Source organism: Rosa rugosa, chromosome 1, assembly GCF_958449725.1.
Source record: "Rosa rugosa chromosome 1, drRosRugo1.1, whole genome shotgun sequence".
Lineage (NCBI taxonomy): Eukaryota > Viridiplantae > Streptophyta > Magnoliopsida > Rosales > Rosaceae > Rosa > Rosa rugosa.
The window spans coordinates 9,303,318-9,320,316 of record NC_084820.1 but is presented as its reverse complement, the minus strand read 5'-3'; the positions used below and the strand labels follow the sequence as shown (position 1 = coordinate 9,320,316).

The 16,999-nt window shown below is 38.4% G+C and overlaps 3 protein-coding genes and 1 pseudogene across 4 annotated transcripts; all 4 read right to left on the bottom strand.

The window, feature by feature from the left end:
* Positions 1 to 3,055: 3,055 nt before the first annotated feature.
* On the bottom strand, positions 3,056 to 6,149 carry LOC133727160 (protein RKD5). 2 transcript variants are annotated; one of them, XM_062154783.1, is made up of 5 exons: positions 5,841 to 6,149; positions 5,487 to 5,658; positions 4,456 to 4,697; positions 3,798 to 4,015; positions 3,056 to 3,512 (listed from the first exon to the last, which is right to left on the bottom strand). In XM_062154783.1, exons 1-5 carry the CDS (start codon positions 5,902 to 5,904, stop codon positions 3,300 to 3,302), a joined length of 909 nt encoding a protein of 302 aa, XP_062010767.1. In that variant the 5' UTR covers positions 5,905 to 6,149; the 3' UTR covers positions 3,056 to 3,299. The 2 variants fall into 2 exon arrangements, with proteins under 2 accessions (XP_062010767.1, XP_062010766.1); XM_062154782.1 differs by having other exon boundaries at positions 5,487 to 5,736; positions 5,841 to 6,148.
* A 1,796-nt stretch (positions 6,150 to 7,945) lies between these two features.
* LOC133715485 (rab escort protein 1) lies at positions 7,946 to 13,462 on the bottom strand. Its single transcript, XM_062141999.1, has 10 exons — positions 13,332 to 13,462; positions 12,504 to 13,232; positions 12,113 to 12,235; positions 11,613 to 11,712; positions 11,311 to 11,349; positions 10,966 to 11,197; positions 10,746 to 10,836; positions 8,814 to 9,006; positions 8,378 to 8,458; positions 7,946 to 8,257 (listed from the first exon to the last, which is right to left on the bottom strand). Exons 2-10 carry the CDS (start codon positions 13,211 to 13,213, stop codon positions 8,156 to 8,158), a joined length of 1,671 nt encoding a protein of 556 aa, XP_061997983.1. The 5' UTR covers positions 13,214 to 13,232; positions 13,332 to 13,462; the 3' UTR covers positions 7,946 to 8,155.
* Positions 9,331 to 10,739, bottom strand: LOC133715502 (ubiquitin-conjugating enzyme E2-17 kDa-like; annotated as a pseudogene).
* Positions 13,463 to 14,026: 564 nt separating the features above from the next.
* Positions 14,027 to 15,738, bottom strand: LOC133715493 (uncharacterized). Its single transcript, XM_062142009.1, has 2 exons — positions 15,567 to 15,738; positions 14,027 to 14,957 (listed from the first exon to the last, which is right to left on the bottom strand). The coding sequence occupies exons 1-2, from the start codon at positions 15,581 to 15,583 to the stop codon at positions 14,174 to 14,176; spliced, it is 801 nt and encodes a 266-aa protein (XP_061997993.1). The 5' UTR covers positions 15,584 to 15,738; the 3' UTR covers positions 14,027 to 14,173.
* Positions 15,739 to 16,999: the final 1,261 nt, after the last annotated feature.

Below are 16,999 nucleotides of genomic sequence, written 5' to 3'. Positions count from 1 at the left end.
AAGCCCCACTAGACATTCTGGACCCCAACAAAAGTCCAAAACTGACTAGGGCACCCAACTCAGATGGAGGCCCAAGCTTAAGGCCCAAAAGTAGCTTCGCTGCTGGAGACCACCCTGACGACGGCGCCGCCATTAACTTTGGCCGATCAAACATCCACCACAATGAGAGAACTCCTGCCATCGACATCACCCAGATCCGGGTTTGAACTAGGGTCCAAAGACAACCCACCTGCACAGCTACCCAAAATAATCGGGGCACCCAGAGCCGAATCAGGTCCTTGGTGTCACCGCCTCGAATCACCGCCCATATGTTCCACCATAGCCAGTAGACGATAATCACTGCAACGGGAAACAAGAACACGGTGAGGTCTGCATAACCCAGCACCGCCTCCATCAGAAGCCAAACCGGCTCCGCCGCACTCCAAGTGGGATTCCAAATGAACCCAATCAAACCGGCACCGCCGCGCTCCACCGTTGTCATCTCCCGAAGACGACCCAATCGCAGGTGATCGCGGGTCGTCTTATTCCGAACCCTTGGTCGAATCCCCCAATCCAGCCGCAATCGATCTCGAGTATGATTCACAGTTGCAGGATTAGCATCCCCGATCGCAGAAGGAAATCGGAGACAGAGAACCCAAAAGAAAGTCATCAAGAGATCTTGACATTGAATTCCGGCGAAGCAGGCTCCGACCAGTGATGACGTCGACGCTTCAAAGCATGTTTGAATACCCAAGCCAGGGCGGCTAGGGTTTATCGGCGGCAGAGCTCTCACTGCCATCTCTCCAATCAAATTACCTTTTTCTCATTTCAATAGTCTTGGTTAATATTTCATTGTCTTTAATTGGCGTGTTATTAGGGGAAGATGATGATCATAGTTTTGCGCAGAGGATTAGATAGAGACTAGAGAGCATGAGTAAATGCGCTATTAATTTGGACATGTATCATTTTCTAAAATGTCTGTTTTACTAGTTTTTGGCGTAAAGAAGTTATCGAACAATAAATGGTGAACTTACAAATTAATGAAATAAAATTTATGTTAATTTTCAATAAAATTCATTCTGAACATGAAAAACGACGACTACTAAAGTGAAGATCATCACTAAAGACATCAAATGAGTTCATAGTTAAAGGCTTAAAAAGCTTTGTTTTGCTTTCACAATATTGTCAAAATTGGGTCGTCTAGTCTAGTAGCTATCTTAACTTAAGTGGAGAACGGAAGACAGGAAAGATCTCTTTAACCGATATCACCCGCAGGACAAGAGAGTTTAGAAGATACCTATTTCCGGAATTAGGGTTAGAGCTGCGACTCACCCGCTGGACAATAAAGGACTTGTTTTCATGTAAATTTTATTATTTTGTATCACATAAATGTTAATAGAAGTGAAATATGTGATTAGAATGGCCAAATTTATTTTCACATATATTAGATGAAGTACAAAGACAAACAAAAACACATGAAATTATAAATAATTTCCAAAGTCTCAAATTTCATTTTCGTGAAAAAATATGAAAGCTAAAATAGCATGACAGACTAACAACTTATTTGATTACATACCATCACAAATTCCTCATTTAGATGTCATCTTCTGAACCCTAAAATAAGAAATCATATATATATATATATACACACACACACGACCCTTCTAGTGAGGTCCATTTTTTTGTCATTTTAAGAAATCGCTTATTAGACCAACTTTTCGATCACATTTTCATGTCTCAACCGTTTAGTTTTTAGGTCTAGTAGATCACCTATGCAAATTTTTAGCTAAATTGATAATTATTAAGACATTCATACTGCGATTTATAATTATAAGCATGAACGGTTCATGTTAGACATATTCGGTTCGTCCATTGATTTAATCTAGTTCGATACCTTCACGGTCATCAATTTAGCTGAAAATTTGCAAAAGTGAGCTATACATTAGGACCTAAAAACTGAACGGTCAAGATGCCGAAATGAGATTGAAAAGTAGATCCCACAAGGAATTCCTTGAAATGGCCAAAAAAAAAAGGGAGGCCATATATATATATATAAGTGGAGGCCTTCTACGAGTGCCAGCTGTCTTCACCTAGACCTGGAAACGTGTTTGAAAAGGACTCGGCATATTTTTCACCCAAACGAATGGGCTTTGCAAAATGGCCACTCGGATTGATAGGGTTCGTCGTCTTGCTCCTAAAGACATCAATGGTGGACGGCAACTTGCTTAACCCTAAAACTTGTCCCGACAATTTTGAGCAAGAATCATCTGCCGGCCGAGCTTGAGCCAAATGCGTGAACAAATTCAAGATCAGATTGAACATCAAATTCGAAATCATGAAAAGATTGAACAATAAACTCGAAATCAATTTGGCATAATTGTATACGTACAACTGTGGAACATGATGTTAATGTAATCTTGAAACTCTGGAAACCGTACGTACATGAAACCAACCAACTGAAGTCAGTATATGAAACCAACCAACTGAAGTGAATCGTGAATGAAGAAAAGCAACAGAAACATCCTCCTGGGACTAGTGCCGAGTGAGTCAAACACAGTCTACTATGGTACAGCCGCAATTGGTACTTGGGTGCCAATAACGTGGCAGGCACACGCTTAAGAAAACATATTGCTCTTTGGCAAAACCCCCCGCAGAAAGTAGTCGAAATTAAAAAGCAGAAACAGAGCGGAAAGAGAGATGTCTGAACAGAAATAGTTCTGCATGTAAATGCAGCTTGTTGAGTGCTTGACCAGTTTGACCAGAAGCTGACCGTGAACACGTCACGTCCTTTTGCCTTGCACCATTTGGTTTCTCTGATTCAGTAGACCACCACATTGACATGTATCTATCAAAAGCACGAAAACCATGGAATTATTTCTTACTTTTAACGAATCGGTAAAACGCAAAAGATTGTGATTATCCTCCAGGGGGGATGAAGGCATGTTTCAGGCATAGATAGATAGAGGCTGAGCTTTTATACGTTTTGACATTAACCTGGAATGTTTACACCACCAAAATTGGATGTTTACACCTACTTACGCATACATGATTATAACAAGCAAAAGATGATCCCAAATGAGCTGAAGATAAAACAAAAACTGAAATACAAGTCATTAAACTGTCATGGCAACCCTTAATCCAATATCTGAAACTACAGATACAATTCATTGGTTTTGCCCAAAATTTTATATCTGGAACTAAACAAGAGTTTTGAGAACACCGATGCAACCGATCTAAAAGTTGATGTTTTTACAATTTGGAAACATATCACCTCAACCTCCTAGCTCCAGTTCTCCTAATATATAGATAGATACTTTAATTTAATTGCCAGAGAGTGATAGGCCCTGGCTTCTAAGAACTCTGGCTCTATGCCTTCTCTTGAAAACATCTTGCCTGAACCTCTTGGTCTCGATCTTCATATCCAAGAAGGGTCTCCTCTCTATGCTTTCTTTTTCACTCTCCAACATCCTTTGCCTCTTCGCAACTGCTAAGGCTGCAGCCTTGTTCTCCTTCTGTTGGAACCCCGTCTCTTCCTGCACACTCGTAACTATAAACAACTGTACATATATAAAATGCATGTGTATTTTCATATATTTCAATATGAACATATTCAAGTCTTCAGTTCATTATATAAATCTATCATGTAATCATATTATTTAATATACTTAATGTTCATGAACTAGTTGGAACCCAATTAGTGAACCAAGTAACTATCAATTTAATTTTGGAAGATAGATTGTTCCACTTAGTGGAATCATGTCAATATTTACAAAAGGTGCGAGTAATGAACATACGAGGAAGGGGAAATGAAGAAGGACCTGAAGATCACGAATGAGGCTGTCAAGCGATTTTATCTTCCTATGTGGCCAACGAGGAATACCAAACTCTCTACATTTCTTTTTCAGTACTGTAAGTCCAACATTCAGACTTCTTGAAGCTTCCACAATAGGGATATCAAAATACTTCACCAGATCTGGTAAAGTGATCTTTGCTATGCGGTCACTTGCTGCTCTTCTATTCTTCTTCTCTATCAAACCTGCAATCTTGCACCTAACCTATAAGATATCAAATTTAAAAACACAGCAGAACTTAACAGGGAAAGAAAAGTGGAGCCAGAAGACTTTTTAAGGCATAATATCCTTGTACATGGACAAGTAAAATCCGGTCTTTTATTACCACTACTAGCAGATAATGGTCAAAATAACAGGAATAATATCACTTGATAATTGCTTTTTGTTATGGAAGTGAACAGAAATTTTTTAAGTCATAGAGTTTTTCACATAAGCTGCTGCTAAGAGTTACCTTGGCATCAGCTCAAAGCTAGAAAAGAAAATACTGAACGATGCATAAAGTGCTGTTTAAGATGTTAATCCTAAGAACTATCCCAACTTACCACACTATGTTGCCACCTTAATAATAAGCACAGGACAATCAATTCACATGTAGAAACGAATATAGAAAGCAATGTCATCTCACCGGGTGATTGTCTTCCACTTTCTTGATCATCAGATGATTCAGACATTGTGGCAGGACAAGGAGGACGATTAAGATCCAGATCAAGCATAGGCAAACTTCTTCTTAGTTGACAGTGATTCTCATCATTCCCTTGGCTTGTTTCCTCATCTGACTTCTGCAAATTCTCAGCTTTTATGCAGGTTGTCTCGACAACCATTTGAAGATCATTAGCTAAATTTGGGATCAACTTTAACTGAGGATTTCTGTAAGGTTTATGACAAAGGTTAGAATCACGACAAACCAGATTATATAATTGGAGACACAAAAAAGAAGCTGATGATGATCAAAACTTCAGATAGAGTTGGGGTGGCTGAATTGGGATTGGTAATAGGTTCAGACTAAATATGCTTATCTCTAGGCAGCAACTAGAAGTGATTATAGGGAAAAGTAAAGCATTCCAACCAAACATGTTCAATTATAGTTCAACATAAGAAATGTAAACCAAAGCCATTTTCCTTAAAAATATTCATGTCCTGTGCCTTAGATATTAAAGAGCTACAAAAATTTTAGAGGATCGGCATGAAATTCTTCTACATTCGACACCTTGCAATACTTGAAAATACATACAATTGGGAAACTAGAACCTAGTATAGGGGCATATGTAAGGTGTAGTTTGTACTTTGTACCTAATTAACTAGGATTGGTAAAACCTCAAAAAGGAAGATAAAGCTACAGAAAACAAATAGATTTTCCAGAAAGCACCATCCATACTCAACAGGTGAAATGAGGTAATCATAACCACAAATTTCCTTTTCTGATACAAACTATCACCATCAATTCTTTACATTAACCATGCCATCTCCTCTACTTTGCAGGCCCAATATGCAAGAAAACTCTCAAGGCCAGAACTATAACGCATAATCTTATCAGAACCTGAGTTAGTGACACCTCCAAAAACAAAAAACAAAAGAAAGAAAGAAAGAAAGAACAAAAAAAAAAAAGGCACAGAGAGAGACAAGGACAGGGTTTTCAAGTTAAACTGAGATGGGTACCTTGAAACAGAGAGTATAGAAGGAGTGCATGTGAAATTAGGAGAACGATTGGCATGAAAAGCTAAAATGCAGACCCAGCAGCCATTAACATAGCCTTCAAGCACTTGTGAAACCCGGAATTTCATCAATCTAAGAACCGGGTAAGCCCGAAACTCCACATATGACCCGTTTCCTGAGAACAGAAACTCCCTCTCAACCTCATTTTCCTTCCCATCCTCTAATCCATACACATGCAAGCTCCTAATCAACTCTGGGAAAGAAGGTAAAAAAAAAAAAACCAACAAGGAAATGATAAAAAGCTTTAATCTTTGGAATCAAACAGTTGAGATTGATTGATGAGAATGATGGGTTTACCTTGGTTGATGGTGTTCTTGAAGACTAGGAGAGATCTCAGAAAATGGGGGTCACAGGAATCCATGAAGAAAAAGAGAGAAAGATCATATTTTTGGTAATGGGGTGAGTGAAACAGGGTGGAGCAGGTATATAGAAGTAGTTAAAGCAAAAACAGTGGGTAGAGAAAGAAGGAATGGAATGAATGAAAACCCTCAGTAGACTGTTGCTACTGCCTTGGATTTTGCAGCAAGTTTTGTTACAGAGCTTTGATTGGTTTCATTCACTTGTGAATATTGTCTAGTTTCTAGAGTCCTGCCAACCCAAGTATTTTCTGTTTCTTTTTCTCCACTTTTCCTTTTGGTTTTGCCCTTTTCTGCATTTTGTGACTGGATGACCAAAAGCCAAAAACTTTTCCTTTTCCTTTTTTTTATTTGGGTTATTGGTTTGTGGGAATATAATCTCCCCATTATGCAATTAAACTGCCATGGTCAAAAACTGAATGCATTGATTAAATACAAGAATTTGACTACATAAACCTAGCAAGAATCAATTCTAACAACCTCTTAATTAACAAAAAAAACTCCTCCATCACTAATGTACATTCAATCCTTTTCGAGAAGATTGAAAGTTTTTTCCATTTATTGTTTCATTTCGAGGGGAAACGATTCATGTATTCGTCATGCATCTAAATTGATTGACAATTTAAAACTTCCTACTCAATTTAACTTTATTTATCTTGTACGTTGACCGTTCAATAAATCTGAATGCTTCATGTAAGTTATCGTACAGAATTACTAAAATTATGTAACAAATAATTATATATATATATATATATATTTATTTCCCTAAATATAGCTTCTTAGTTTCCTAATGAACAACCTTTGGCTCAAATGAAATGGAACATGTATTTTTTTTTTTAAAAGAAAGGTAATTATTTTTGGGCACCATTAGAGGACATAAAATTAGTTTGGAAAAAATAGTGGGAATCCTAGGTTTTTCTTGTGTTTGTCCTGTAGCTACTTAATACACGCAAGACTGCCACTCCTAACCCTGTACTCTTCTGACCCTATATCACTTGACAACAAAGTCCCTATACCATCTCTTAAATTACTGTTATGCCATGGACGACTCACAATTACCAGGTTAACCTCAATACGTCTCTCAAAAGTCAAAAGCGAAGAGGAAAAAAGGTGAAGCTAGCTCACGACAATCGTAGCAACTACCTTTGGCGCATGTTTGAGAAGTGGCAAAATGGAGGTTGGAAAATAATAATAAAAAAATAAAAAAATGGGAAACCAAACCAGAAACTGCCACTGAAGCGACGCTGCTTTTTATGAGATTGGACGGTTGGGCTTACCGGAGCTTGGAGCTTTCTGGCTTTCTGCATTTCGCTTGGGCTTTTTTGGCGATAACTTTCGACTTTTTGTGCATGTCTTGCTTGGCAAATGGCAAATGGCAAATGGCAAGGAGAGGGAGGCCCCACTGAACGGTTTTTACCTTGTCTCTTTTTTTATCGCGTTCAAGTTGAATGACTAACTCTGTTCACATTTTTTTTTTTTCTACGGCAAATGACGTGCGAGAAATGTTCTTAATGAGTTTCAAGTTTGGGCTTCGATTAGTCACTGTTGATACGCGCCGAATGCAAAGACTTCACTCTCGGGTCGGAGGAGGTTGGTTTAAGGAAAAAGAAAAGAAAACCCTTACAAGTAGAGAGTAAAATTGAATCCAAAATGTAATTTTACCCTTGGCATTTACCACAGTCATCCCTATTCATTGCAGAGTAGTAAAACCCAAGCAGGGGCTAATTAATAATTTAATATGATAAATGAAGCATTGTTGCGATTGAAAGGGAGACATCATAAAAGCTGAAAATTGATGGGCTCTATTTTTTAGGGTAATACCCAACAACAAAGTCTGTTCATTCAATGCAGATGAAAATAGCGGAGGCATAGTCAGAGTAAAGATGTGTGCAGCAAGTCAAAGACTTGTTATAGTAAATGCAGACAAGATAGGCAACTACCGACACTAAATGTTGCCACTAAAAGAGAATCTTGACACTAAATGTTGCCCCATTCCCAATAGTTTTAGGTCTATGAAAACAGTTGAGCTAGGATTCTCTTCTGTACCCCAAAAAAAAAAAATTAATAAATAAATAAATAAAAGAAGGGATGGTGACGATTTTTTCTTGTTTGTAGTGCACAAGTACAAGATGCTATGTCATAATTTTTTTTTTTTTTTTTTTTTTTTTTTTAAGTACAAGATGCTAGAAGTCACATTTGCATATTCTTGAGAATACTGTATAATGTATACACTGACTTGAGTACAGCAAACCACCATCAGTCTTCAAGACTAAGCCCTTCAATATCCTCTTCTGGATTCTCGGGCAAGGAAGGTGTCTCTGGAAAGAATGCCTCGTCTGGATACATCTTCTGGAAGAGCTGTCGTGTATCGGCAGCGACACCAAATAATATTATGGTCAATGTTAGGGGATATGTAGTACCAAGAAATTATGCTTAATGAAAGTATGAAACAGAAAAATCAGTAAAAAGAAGATATACCAGAACAGTTTCATCCAGCAGATCATCATAGTTGAGATTTCCATCTGGCATGGGAGTGGAGATGAGATGTTCATATTGACCCTGCAAATGATTGTAAATCAGAAACGGTATCATAGGTCCTACAATATCAAGATCCGTGACTCAGACCTATGATTTGTTCTGATGTCTTTCCCAAAAGGTAAAAGAATATCTGCATTACTCCTTCACTATTTTCATTTTAACCCTCAATCTAAACCATTAAGCGTGTGTGTGTTGGGGAGACAAACAATTTTCTACTCGTTGATGATAAGAAATCATCATTTTGGCATTAATGAACCTAATACATTTGTAAAATCAGTGAAAAGAAAACTTCGCATATGTATTAGACAGTGCAACACGTAGAAATATCAAGAAACAAACTTTACTAAAAATGTAGAGAAGTTGAGATGAGGTGCACCGTTGTGATCTCCTGAATGTATAGCATGCTCCAAAGTAAGGTGGGTTTTAGTTCTGCGTCTTCACTTTGAACTGTGGAACCACTTTCAAGATTTCCAGAAACAGGAAGTGTGAGAAGAGCATTCATGGCCGCATGTAGCAACCTTTTCCCTTGTTCAGCATCATCACATAGAGCAGAAAAGTACAACACAAACCTGAAGAACAGATAGTAAACAAAATCCAATTTAACAGATTCTGTACCATGTATATCTAAGCCATATACAAGGATAGCAATTCATTAACAATGGTAAGACCCGGTATACAGTATAAGTCCAACTCTGTTACTTAACAATCCCAAATAGATAATAGTCAATAACCATTAACAACTACTTAGCCACCTAACTTCACCCATTTCTGGGCAAAAGGACCAAATAATTAGATAGTTTGATGTAGAGGCAGTAAGAAGACGACAAAGGGAATAAAAAACAGGGATATTTAGAGTAGGGAAGAATAATAGAAGATAAATTCAGAAGAGAAGGTGATAACAAGAAAGTAAGAATATTATTAATATCTCAAAACAAAGTTGTGAGGCCAAGATAATTCTAAAACAGCTAGGAAAAAGGATGACTCCTATCAATTCTAGGTTACCAAATAACTCTGGGCTAAGTAAATAACACCAACAGTCTTAACTCCTGACATTCCAGGAATGACTGAAATTTATTCCTAAAACAAATCTGAAACATAAAACACTCCTAGAACAAATATAAAACACAAGACAGGAAAGTCACTGTTTACAAATGCTCCAAATTTCCTGCGTCTTTAGCCCATGGCGTACTTGTGTGTCCAACTGCTAGCAGTGGCTTCATACTTGGCCCTGTTAGTCTTGTACGTGTTTGCAATCTCACTGACAAGAGGATCATCAGGGTTGGGGTCTGTCAACAAAGAACTTATAGATAACAGAACCTTGGAAATGGTTAGCGCAGGGCTCCATTGATCTTTAAGAATATCAAGACATATGCTTCCATTACTACTATTGATGTTTGGATGGTATACTTTGGTCCTAAATTCAACCTTCGGAGGCTTGAATGGATAATCCCCAGGGAACTTAATTGAAACTAGAAAAACACCACCTGCATATGCCCATAATTGTCCCATAATATGGGCTATCAGCAGGTCCCATAATTGTTGCTTGCCAATGAAACATGTCCTCGCCCACGGGACCAGCACTGCAGGAGGTAGGCGGGTCTCTCTGCAAATCCCTGAGCTCCTTCGAGATGCGTTTTGATGCCATGGCGACACGTAATCACAATTCAGAGACGCAAAAGGGGGTTGAGAAATCTAGGGAAGGATTGAGAGCGCTGATGTCTAGGTTATTATCTCGTTTATTCTGTCTCACAACCATTACAATGCCTTTATTTTATAGAGGCCAAGATAATTATACAACAGCTAGGAAAAGGAGAATTCCTAATACTTTTAGGTTACCTAATAAAACTAGGCTAGGTAAAAAACACCAACAGTCCTCCTAACACTCCAGGAATGAGTCCAAATTTCATTCCTAAAACAACTCTGAAACATAAACACTCCAATAACAACTCAAAAACAGAATATCATCATGGGTATCACAGTTGCATATCTTAAAATTTCCGATTTTGTAGATTCTAATTCAAATAAGTTGGGTTCATTAAATTCACAGTTACAAATCCAAAGATGCAGGTCGCAAGTGGTATTTTTTTTTTCTATGTGCCTCACATATGCTTCATGGTAGTTGGCATATAAGGTCAGAGCATCAGAGGTCCATATCTACTTGAAGTTGTAAATGTGATGCAAGAGTATCACAGATTATAGTGATGAATATATTCAAAAAAAGGTTAAAAAAGAGACAAGACAAAAAGGACCAAAAAAATGTGAGAAACTCAGTGATATTATTGTCTTCAAATACTTAGCATAAACATACATGCTCGATGGACAAACAGCCAAACCGCCACCATCTGTTCCACCACGAATCTGGATAGCTCGGACTGAAGTGTCCTGCTCAGAAAACAAAGCTGGGAGAGGAAAAGAAAGAAAGATTTTAAATTTTGTAACTCACTTAATATATATATATATATATATATATATATATATATATATATAAAATTACAAAAACACACACACTAACATAAGTTAAGCCTTACATCTAGGAGGATACACAAGCAATAAGTTTGATATATCTGGCTTCAAGGATCTTGTTGTAATACATATTCCCCTGGCCACCTTTCTTTTATCACCTTTCAGACTTTCTTTTGGAAGGTCTGGTGGAGATGAAGCTGGTGGCAGTGGGACCGTGAAGGTTGGATCCATAACCAGCCGATGACTCAACAAATCCTGACCTGAAACTAATCTAACACCCTTATATTGCCCACTATCCTGCAAATTCTCAAGCCACAATAAAGAATTAGTAATTGCAACTTTCAGGTACCAAAATTACTCTTCTCAATAAATATTTTATAGAGAATACAAACATAAGTACACTCCCGTACCTTGTCCATAAGCAGAGAAATCACTGGCCTTCGCAGAACCTGTATGATAGGGATTTCGGCCATAGGTAAAGCATCACAGCTGTACATATGTAGTTACAGTATGTATATACTTATTTATTCATTTGTTTCTAGTAAAACTAATTTTAGTATGAAGTAGTGCTCAAAAGAGTGAAGTGATTCAAAAATCCTAGGAGATACAGAGGCAAAAATTATTACATAAACAAAGCAGAGATATATAAACAACCTTTGTATAAATTTTTTAAAAAAAAAATCAAGCAAATGAGATTTCCAGTTGAACTTACTTGAAGACAACCTTTAACAGCAGCACGGCGGCAAAAGGCTTGTGATAACTCCCCATGACCATACATAGGGTAAAGAAAAGCTCCATTGGCATCTGGAAACCTGAGAACAAGAACAATATATAAGTTATGTGGTAAACTGTGACTAGCATCTGAAAATATTATATTGAATAGCTTAAGTATTGGTCAACAGAGATATTCAATCATTTGGTTCAAGTGTTTACTACATCGTAGAAGACAATGTCTCCACTCTGAACTTCTAATTTCAATCAATTGACAGCATTCCATCTATATCTACTTCCCTTGTTTCCCATTCTACATAACTGCACTTATTTTCCATAATCACAGCCATCATACAACGAACAGTTTCTTCAGAGATAACATTTCTTACCATCTATACTATTAGGTACTAGCTTACCAGATCAAGCATCAGTCCAATATGACTAGAAAGAATCTCAAACATCATAGAACAAGTGTGAAAAAACAGAAAGGACAAAACTAACCTGCCAACTGATTTTTGATAGAGAGCTAAACGCGATATCCCATCTCTTGTCTTGAGTATACTTTTACAAACTTTTGAGTTGTCTTGATCATAATCAACCATTGCAATGGAATAAAGGATAATCCTGGAATGAAGAAAATTACAAAGTTCTCACCATACTTAAGATAAAAGGGAAGGAAAAAAAAAAATTTGAGGCAGGGCAGAAGACAGAAGAATGAAAATCCGAAATCAAATAAGGAAAAATTCATAATCTTGTAACCCCATAATATAAGACTGAACATTGACAACCTAAGCATATATCCCCCACCCTCAACACAAAAACAGAAGGTAAAAAGACATTGAAACAAAGTTAACTCTCAATAACAGATAGAGAAAGGCGATATGATGTGTACGATTTAATCTTGTGCGGCAGCCGTGTTGTTAAGAAGTCAACAAATGGGGTCTCCAAATCCTCCTCAGAAATCTTTGAACTCTCATTATCTTCTTCACCATCAGAGGCTGCCGCCAAGTGCCGCTGAACAAGCTTGAAGAACCTCATCAACTGATTCTTCTCTTTAAGACTCATGCCCTTGTCTTTAAATATCGCTGCTCTTGAGTCCGGCACGTTACACAACCCGCGGCTACTCTCATCCCAAATCAAGTTCCCATCAACAGCCTTGAAATTCAAATACGACCCCACACCCGACTTCAATATAAGCTCAATGGCCTTGTCAGCACAGAACAGCACCCTCGGCCCGCCAATGTCAATAAGGAATCTCCTCGAATGCTCTGCAAGGATTTCCGGGGCATAGTTGGCAGTCTCAATGTGGGAGTACAGCGAACGGGGGTTGAGATCCAATGTAGTGTAATCACTACCACTACTAGTTGTAACGCCGGCGGTGGAGGGAGGTGGAGCAGCATGTGAATTCAGGAAGGAAGTGAGGTCATCAAGTGTGTGAGAGGCAAAGTGGCTGCCGTAGGAGTCGTTAGGGTCAAGCTGGAGAACAGTTTTGCCGGAAGTGGAGGCTGCTGCAGCGATTACTGACTCCGGGAGGCCGGTTCCGATGACGATAAGGTCGAAGGAAGTCGGTTCGATCGGATCATCAAATGGGGATTCGCTCATTGCAGCGAAACTTGCAGGACTACAAAATTACAGACTACAAAAATCAACAAGACAAAATTTGCAGATTCAAATATACAAGGGAATAATAGAACGACGGCGTTTTAGCGAAAGAACTCACCGGAGACAAGTGTTTCGGTTGGTCGGAAGATGTTTCGTTTCAGGGGGGAGGGAGTCTCGTAGAGTCCAGATCAGGTAAGACAGAGGAGCAAGAACCGGTTGTTGTATAACGGCTGATTGATAACGACACGTCGTTTTTTTGTAAAAGTAATACAGTGACACGTCGTTTCTCTCAGCTGATATGAAATTATATGCTTGGATTTTTACGGGTGCTTCATTGAAATGGCTAAACACCGCTTAGTTTTAGTGTAATGCTCCAGCTCAGTTTCAGGCGGTTTCGATTTAGTTGCTGCCGGATGCTAGTTCACCAAGAACATCTCATTAGAAAGGGCCTTTGTATTTGTTTGTTTGACACCATTGACTGATTATGTTATAACCTTCTGATTTACACCCAAAGCATCCCAAGTCTGAGAACTTCAGACCAAATTTTCCGATATTTACCTCTGAGTAACCAACAGTTTCCAACCAAATTTTGTCACAATTTAACCAAAAGAAAACCGTCTCTGGCAAAGATTGAGAGCAAAACAAAATGGACCATCCTGTAAGAACTTAGAACTACGAAATGATAGGAAAACCCATTGTCACAGACTTAAAAAAAAGCGCTCACCCCTGTTCAGAATCATATCCATAGAATCTGGTTGTGCAAACTTAGCAATTGAAACATCAAGTAATGGTACAAGTAATTCCAATGCTGGCTAGAGTAAATCAAAACTTCAATTCAACCATTTGAAAGATTACAGAAAATATTGTTTGTATATAACCTAAATAGAGAGATGTTTCAGCACCACAATAGAAATATCACAAAAAGATTGAAACATTAGCAACCATGTTCACAGTGCCTCATCACTGCCTTGATCTGGATTCTGCCCGTCTAGCTTCATCTGGTGTTGATGGAAACAGCTCCACATACCTGGAACCAATCATCATCTTGTCCTTGGACATCGCCTTTTTAGCCTCTTCTGCAGAAACAAACTCCACGTATGCCTCTCCGGTAGCTTTTCCATCTGGGCGGCAAGCAATATGTACTCTATCTTCAATGACCTTGAAATCTCCAAAAAAATCAATAATTTGAGATCTTTTTACAGAGAAAGGTAGACCACGCAACTTCAATATCTCAGTGTATTCCATTTTCTCCTTATCATTGAACCGCTTTGACGATTTAGGTGGAGGAGGACTTCCTTGAAAATCATTATCATAAATCCCTTCATAGCTGACCTCTGCTGCAACAGCATTGTAGTAATCCTGCCTCTTGCATGTGAAAACTTCAACATACCTACGCCCCATGTTCTGCCGGTCTCTTTGAAGAGCTAACTCAACCTGCAAAGGTCCAGCAAAGACAACAAAGGCCTCTCCTGAAAAGCGTCCACCCTTGTTGACCAGCAACACATCCACAATATCCAGTCCAGCAAAGAACTTGAAGATGTCAATGTCCGAGCAGTTGAAAGGAAGCCCCCTAAGACGGACCACGGGAAAAGCAGGAAGTTGGAAGCCACCACCATAGCCACCGAAAGGTTGAAATCCCCTTGCACTGCTGCCAACTGCGAAGTAGGGATTTGATTCCATCATTCTTGGTCTCTTTGAGCCGACCTCGTACACGTCCGATAACCCCCCGCCTCCCAACATTGCCCTTAAATACCCAAAAAAGAGAAAATCCCCCACTCAACCAGTTAATAAAACCAAACCCAACCCACACTTCCCTGACACCTAATGTCTACAACCCTAACCATATTTATCTTTATCATAAAACAACAACAACATATCTACCACTTCCCCAAATCAAACAAACAAAAGCCATAGAACAGTTCGATATGCATAGCAAATACAAAGCAAACAAACACTGTTTCGTATAAACAATATATATCAAGTAACCATATGTATCAGTAAAGCAGAACATTCAGTCTAAAATCACACAAGTAAACATAGCTCATATAACTATTTCTCATGATTAACAGAAAAAAGTCCCCAAGTTCAATTTCTTCAGCTCAAAACCAAACACCTATTATTAAACACCAGTATTCCCAATAGGCAAGAATCAAACAATCCAGCATATCAAAATCCTCATGTTTTTCCCCAATTCGGTTTAATTTTCTTAATCAAACACGAGCCCAATCCGATTACACAATCAATTATGCTCATAACCACGAATTCAATACTGCTGAAGCAGATAACTTAACAATTGATCACCAGAAACCCTAAATAAGTACGTGAAATAATATGAAACAAAAGAACCGCTTACCCTCTCGATCCGTACATATTGTTTGGTTCCGAAGGCTTTGAATCTTGAAAAGCAGCTTCGACTCTCGAACTTGAAACTGTGAGTTTTATCTCAGCAAACCCTAGCCGAACCAGTCCGAACGAATTGGTTTTTGCACCCCTCTAATAATTTCCTTTTTTTTTTTCTTTTTTTTTTTTCCATTCCATTTAGTATATAGGAGCAAAAGATGGATGATAAAATTCAACGAGGCTCCGTTGACTCGGCCAGCCCGGACCCCGTGATATTAACCCAAACCGTTCAAATATAGGATTTATATTGGGCTGAGTATTCTGGCCCATTTCACATGGCTCATCTGTTGGCCCGTTTGTTCACTCTCAAAAGTCGTACGGCAATGACCCTTCTTTGAGGCCGGATTAGAGACGACTTTTGCCCTCGAGATTCCTTTTATAATTCATCCAAATAATAAGAGTTATAATTCGAAGTCTAACCGCTCCGAGTAATTCGAAGTCTTCATATGCGATGTTCTTGCCCTAAAAAGTTTGGTTCGGAATATATAGCATGCTATTGGAGATTGAAGATGACCAGCTTTGAACTATTTTCAATCCTTTGGCATGTCGTTGGAGATGACCTTACTTTCCTTCTCAAAATTAGAGCCCGGTGTTAGAAAAGAGTGTAACAAAAGATTAGTACAAAAAGGAAAATGGTCCCAAAGCTGCTGAAACTCTACAATAGAATGAGAGCCTAACTTGCGAATCAAGAAAAGTAACAAACAGGAAATGGGAGCCTAGATGCCAGGTTGCTTAAATGGCCAAGTATCTTATGCAAAATTTTATTCTCAAGTGACTGTTGCTAGTCTTAATTAATTCACAAGCAAAGTACGTAATTCCATATACGTGGTCATCCGTTCTCAATTCTCTTTCTTATTCCAAACTCTACAGTCAAAGCCTTAAGGCCTGTTGGAAGTCTCATGTATGCTCAAGTTTGCACTAGACCAGAATTGTTTTTTGCAATTGGGATATTATCAAGGTTTCAATCTAATCCAGACCATGAACATTGGGTGGCTGGAAAGAAAGTATTGAGATACCTACAGAAAACCAAGAGTCATATTCTTGTGTACAGGCAAGTAAAATATCTGAAACTAGTTGGATTCTTATATTCTGATTTTGCAGGTAATTATCCAAACTCCAAGAAATCGACTTGTGGTTATGTATTCATGCTTCCAGGAGGTGCAGTTGCTTGGAAAACAATGAAGCAAACTCTAGTTACAATCTCCACTATGCAAGCTGAGTTTATTGCAGTGTATGAAAGTGTATGTGAAGGGCTTTGGATCAAGAACTTCCTGATGTAGACCAATATATTAAGTCATATTGTGGCTGACACACTTGTAATCTTTTGTGATAATGAGGCTGCTATACTTTTCAGTAAGAACAGCAAAAGATCAAACATTCCAAACA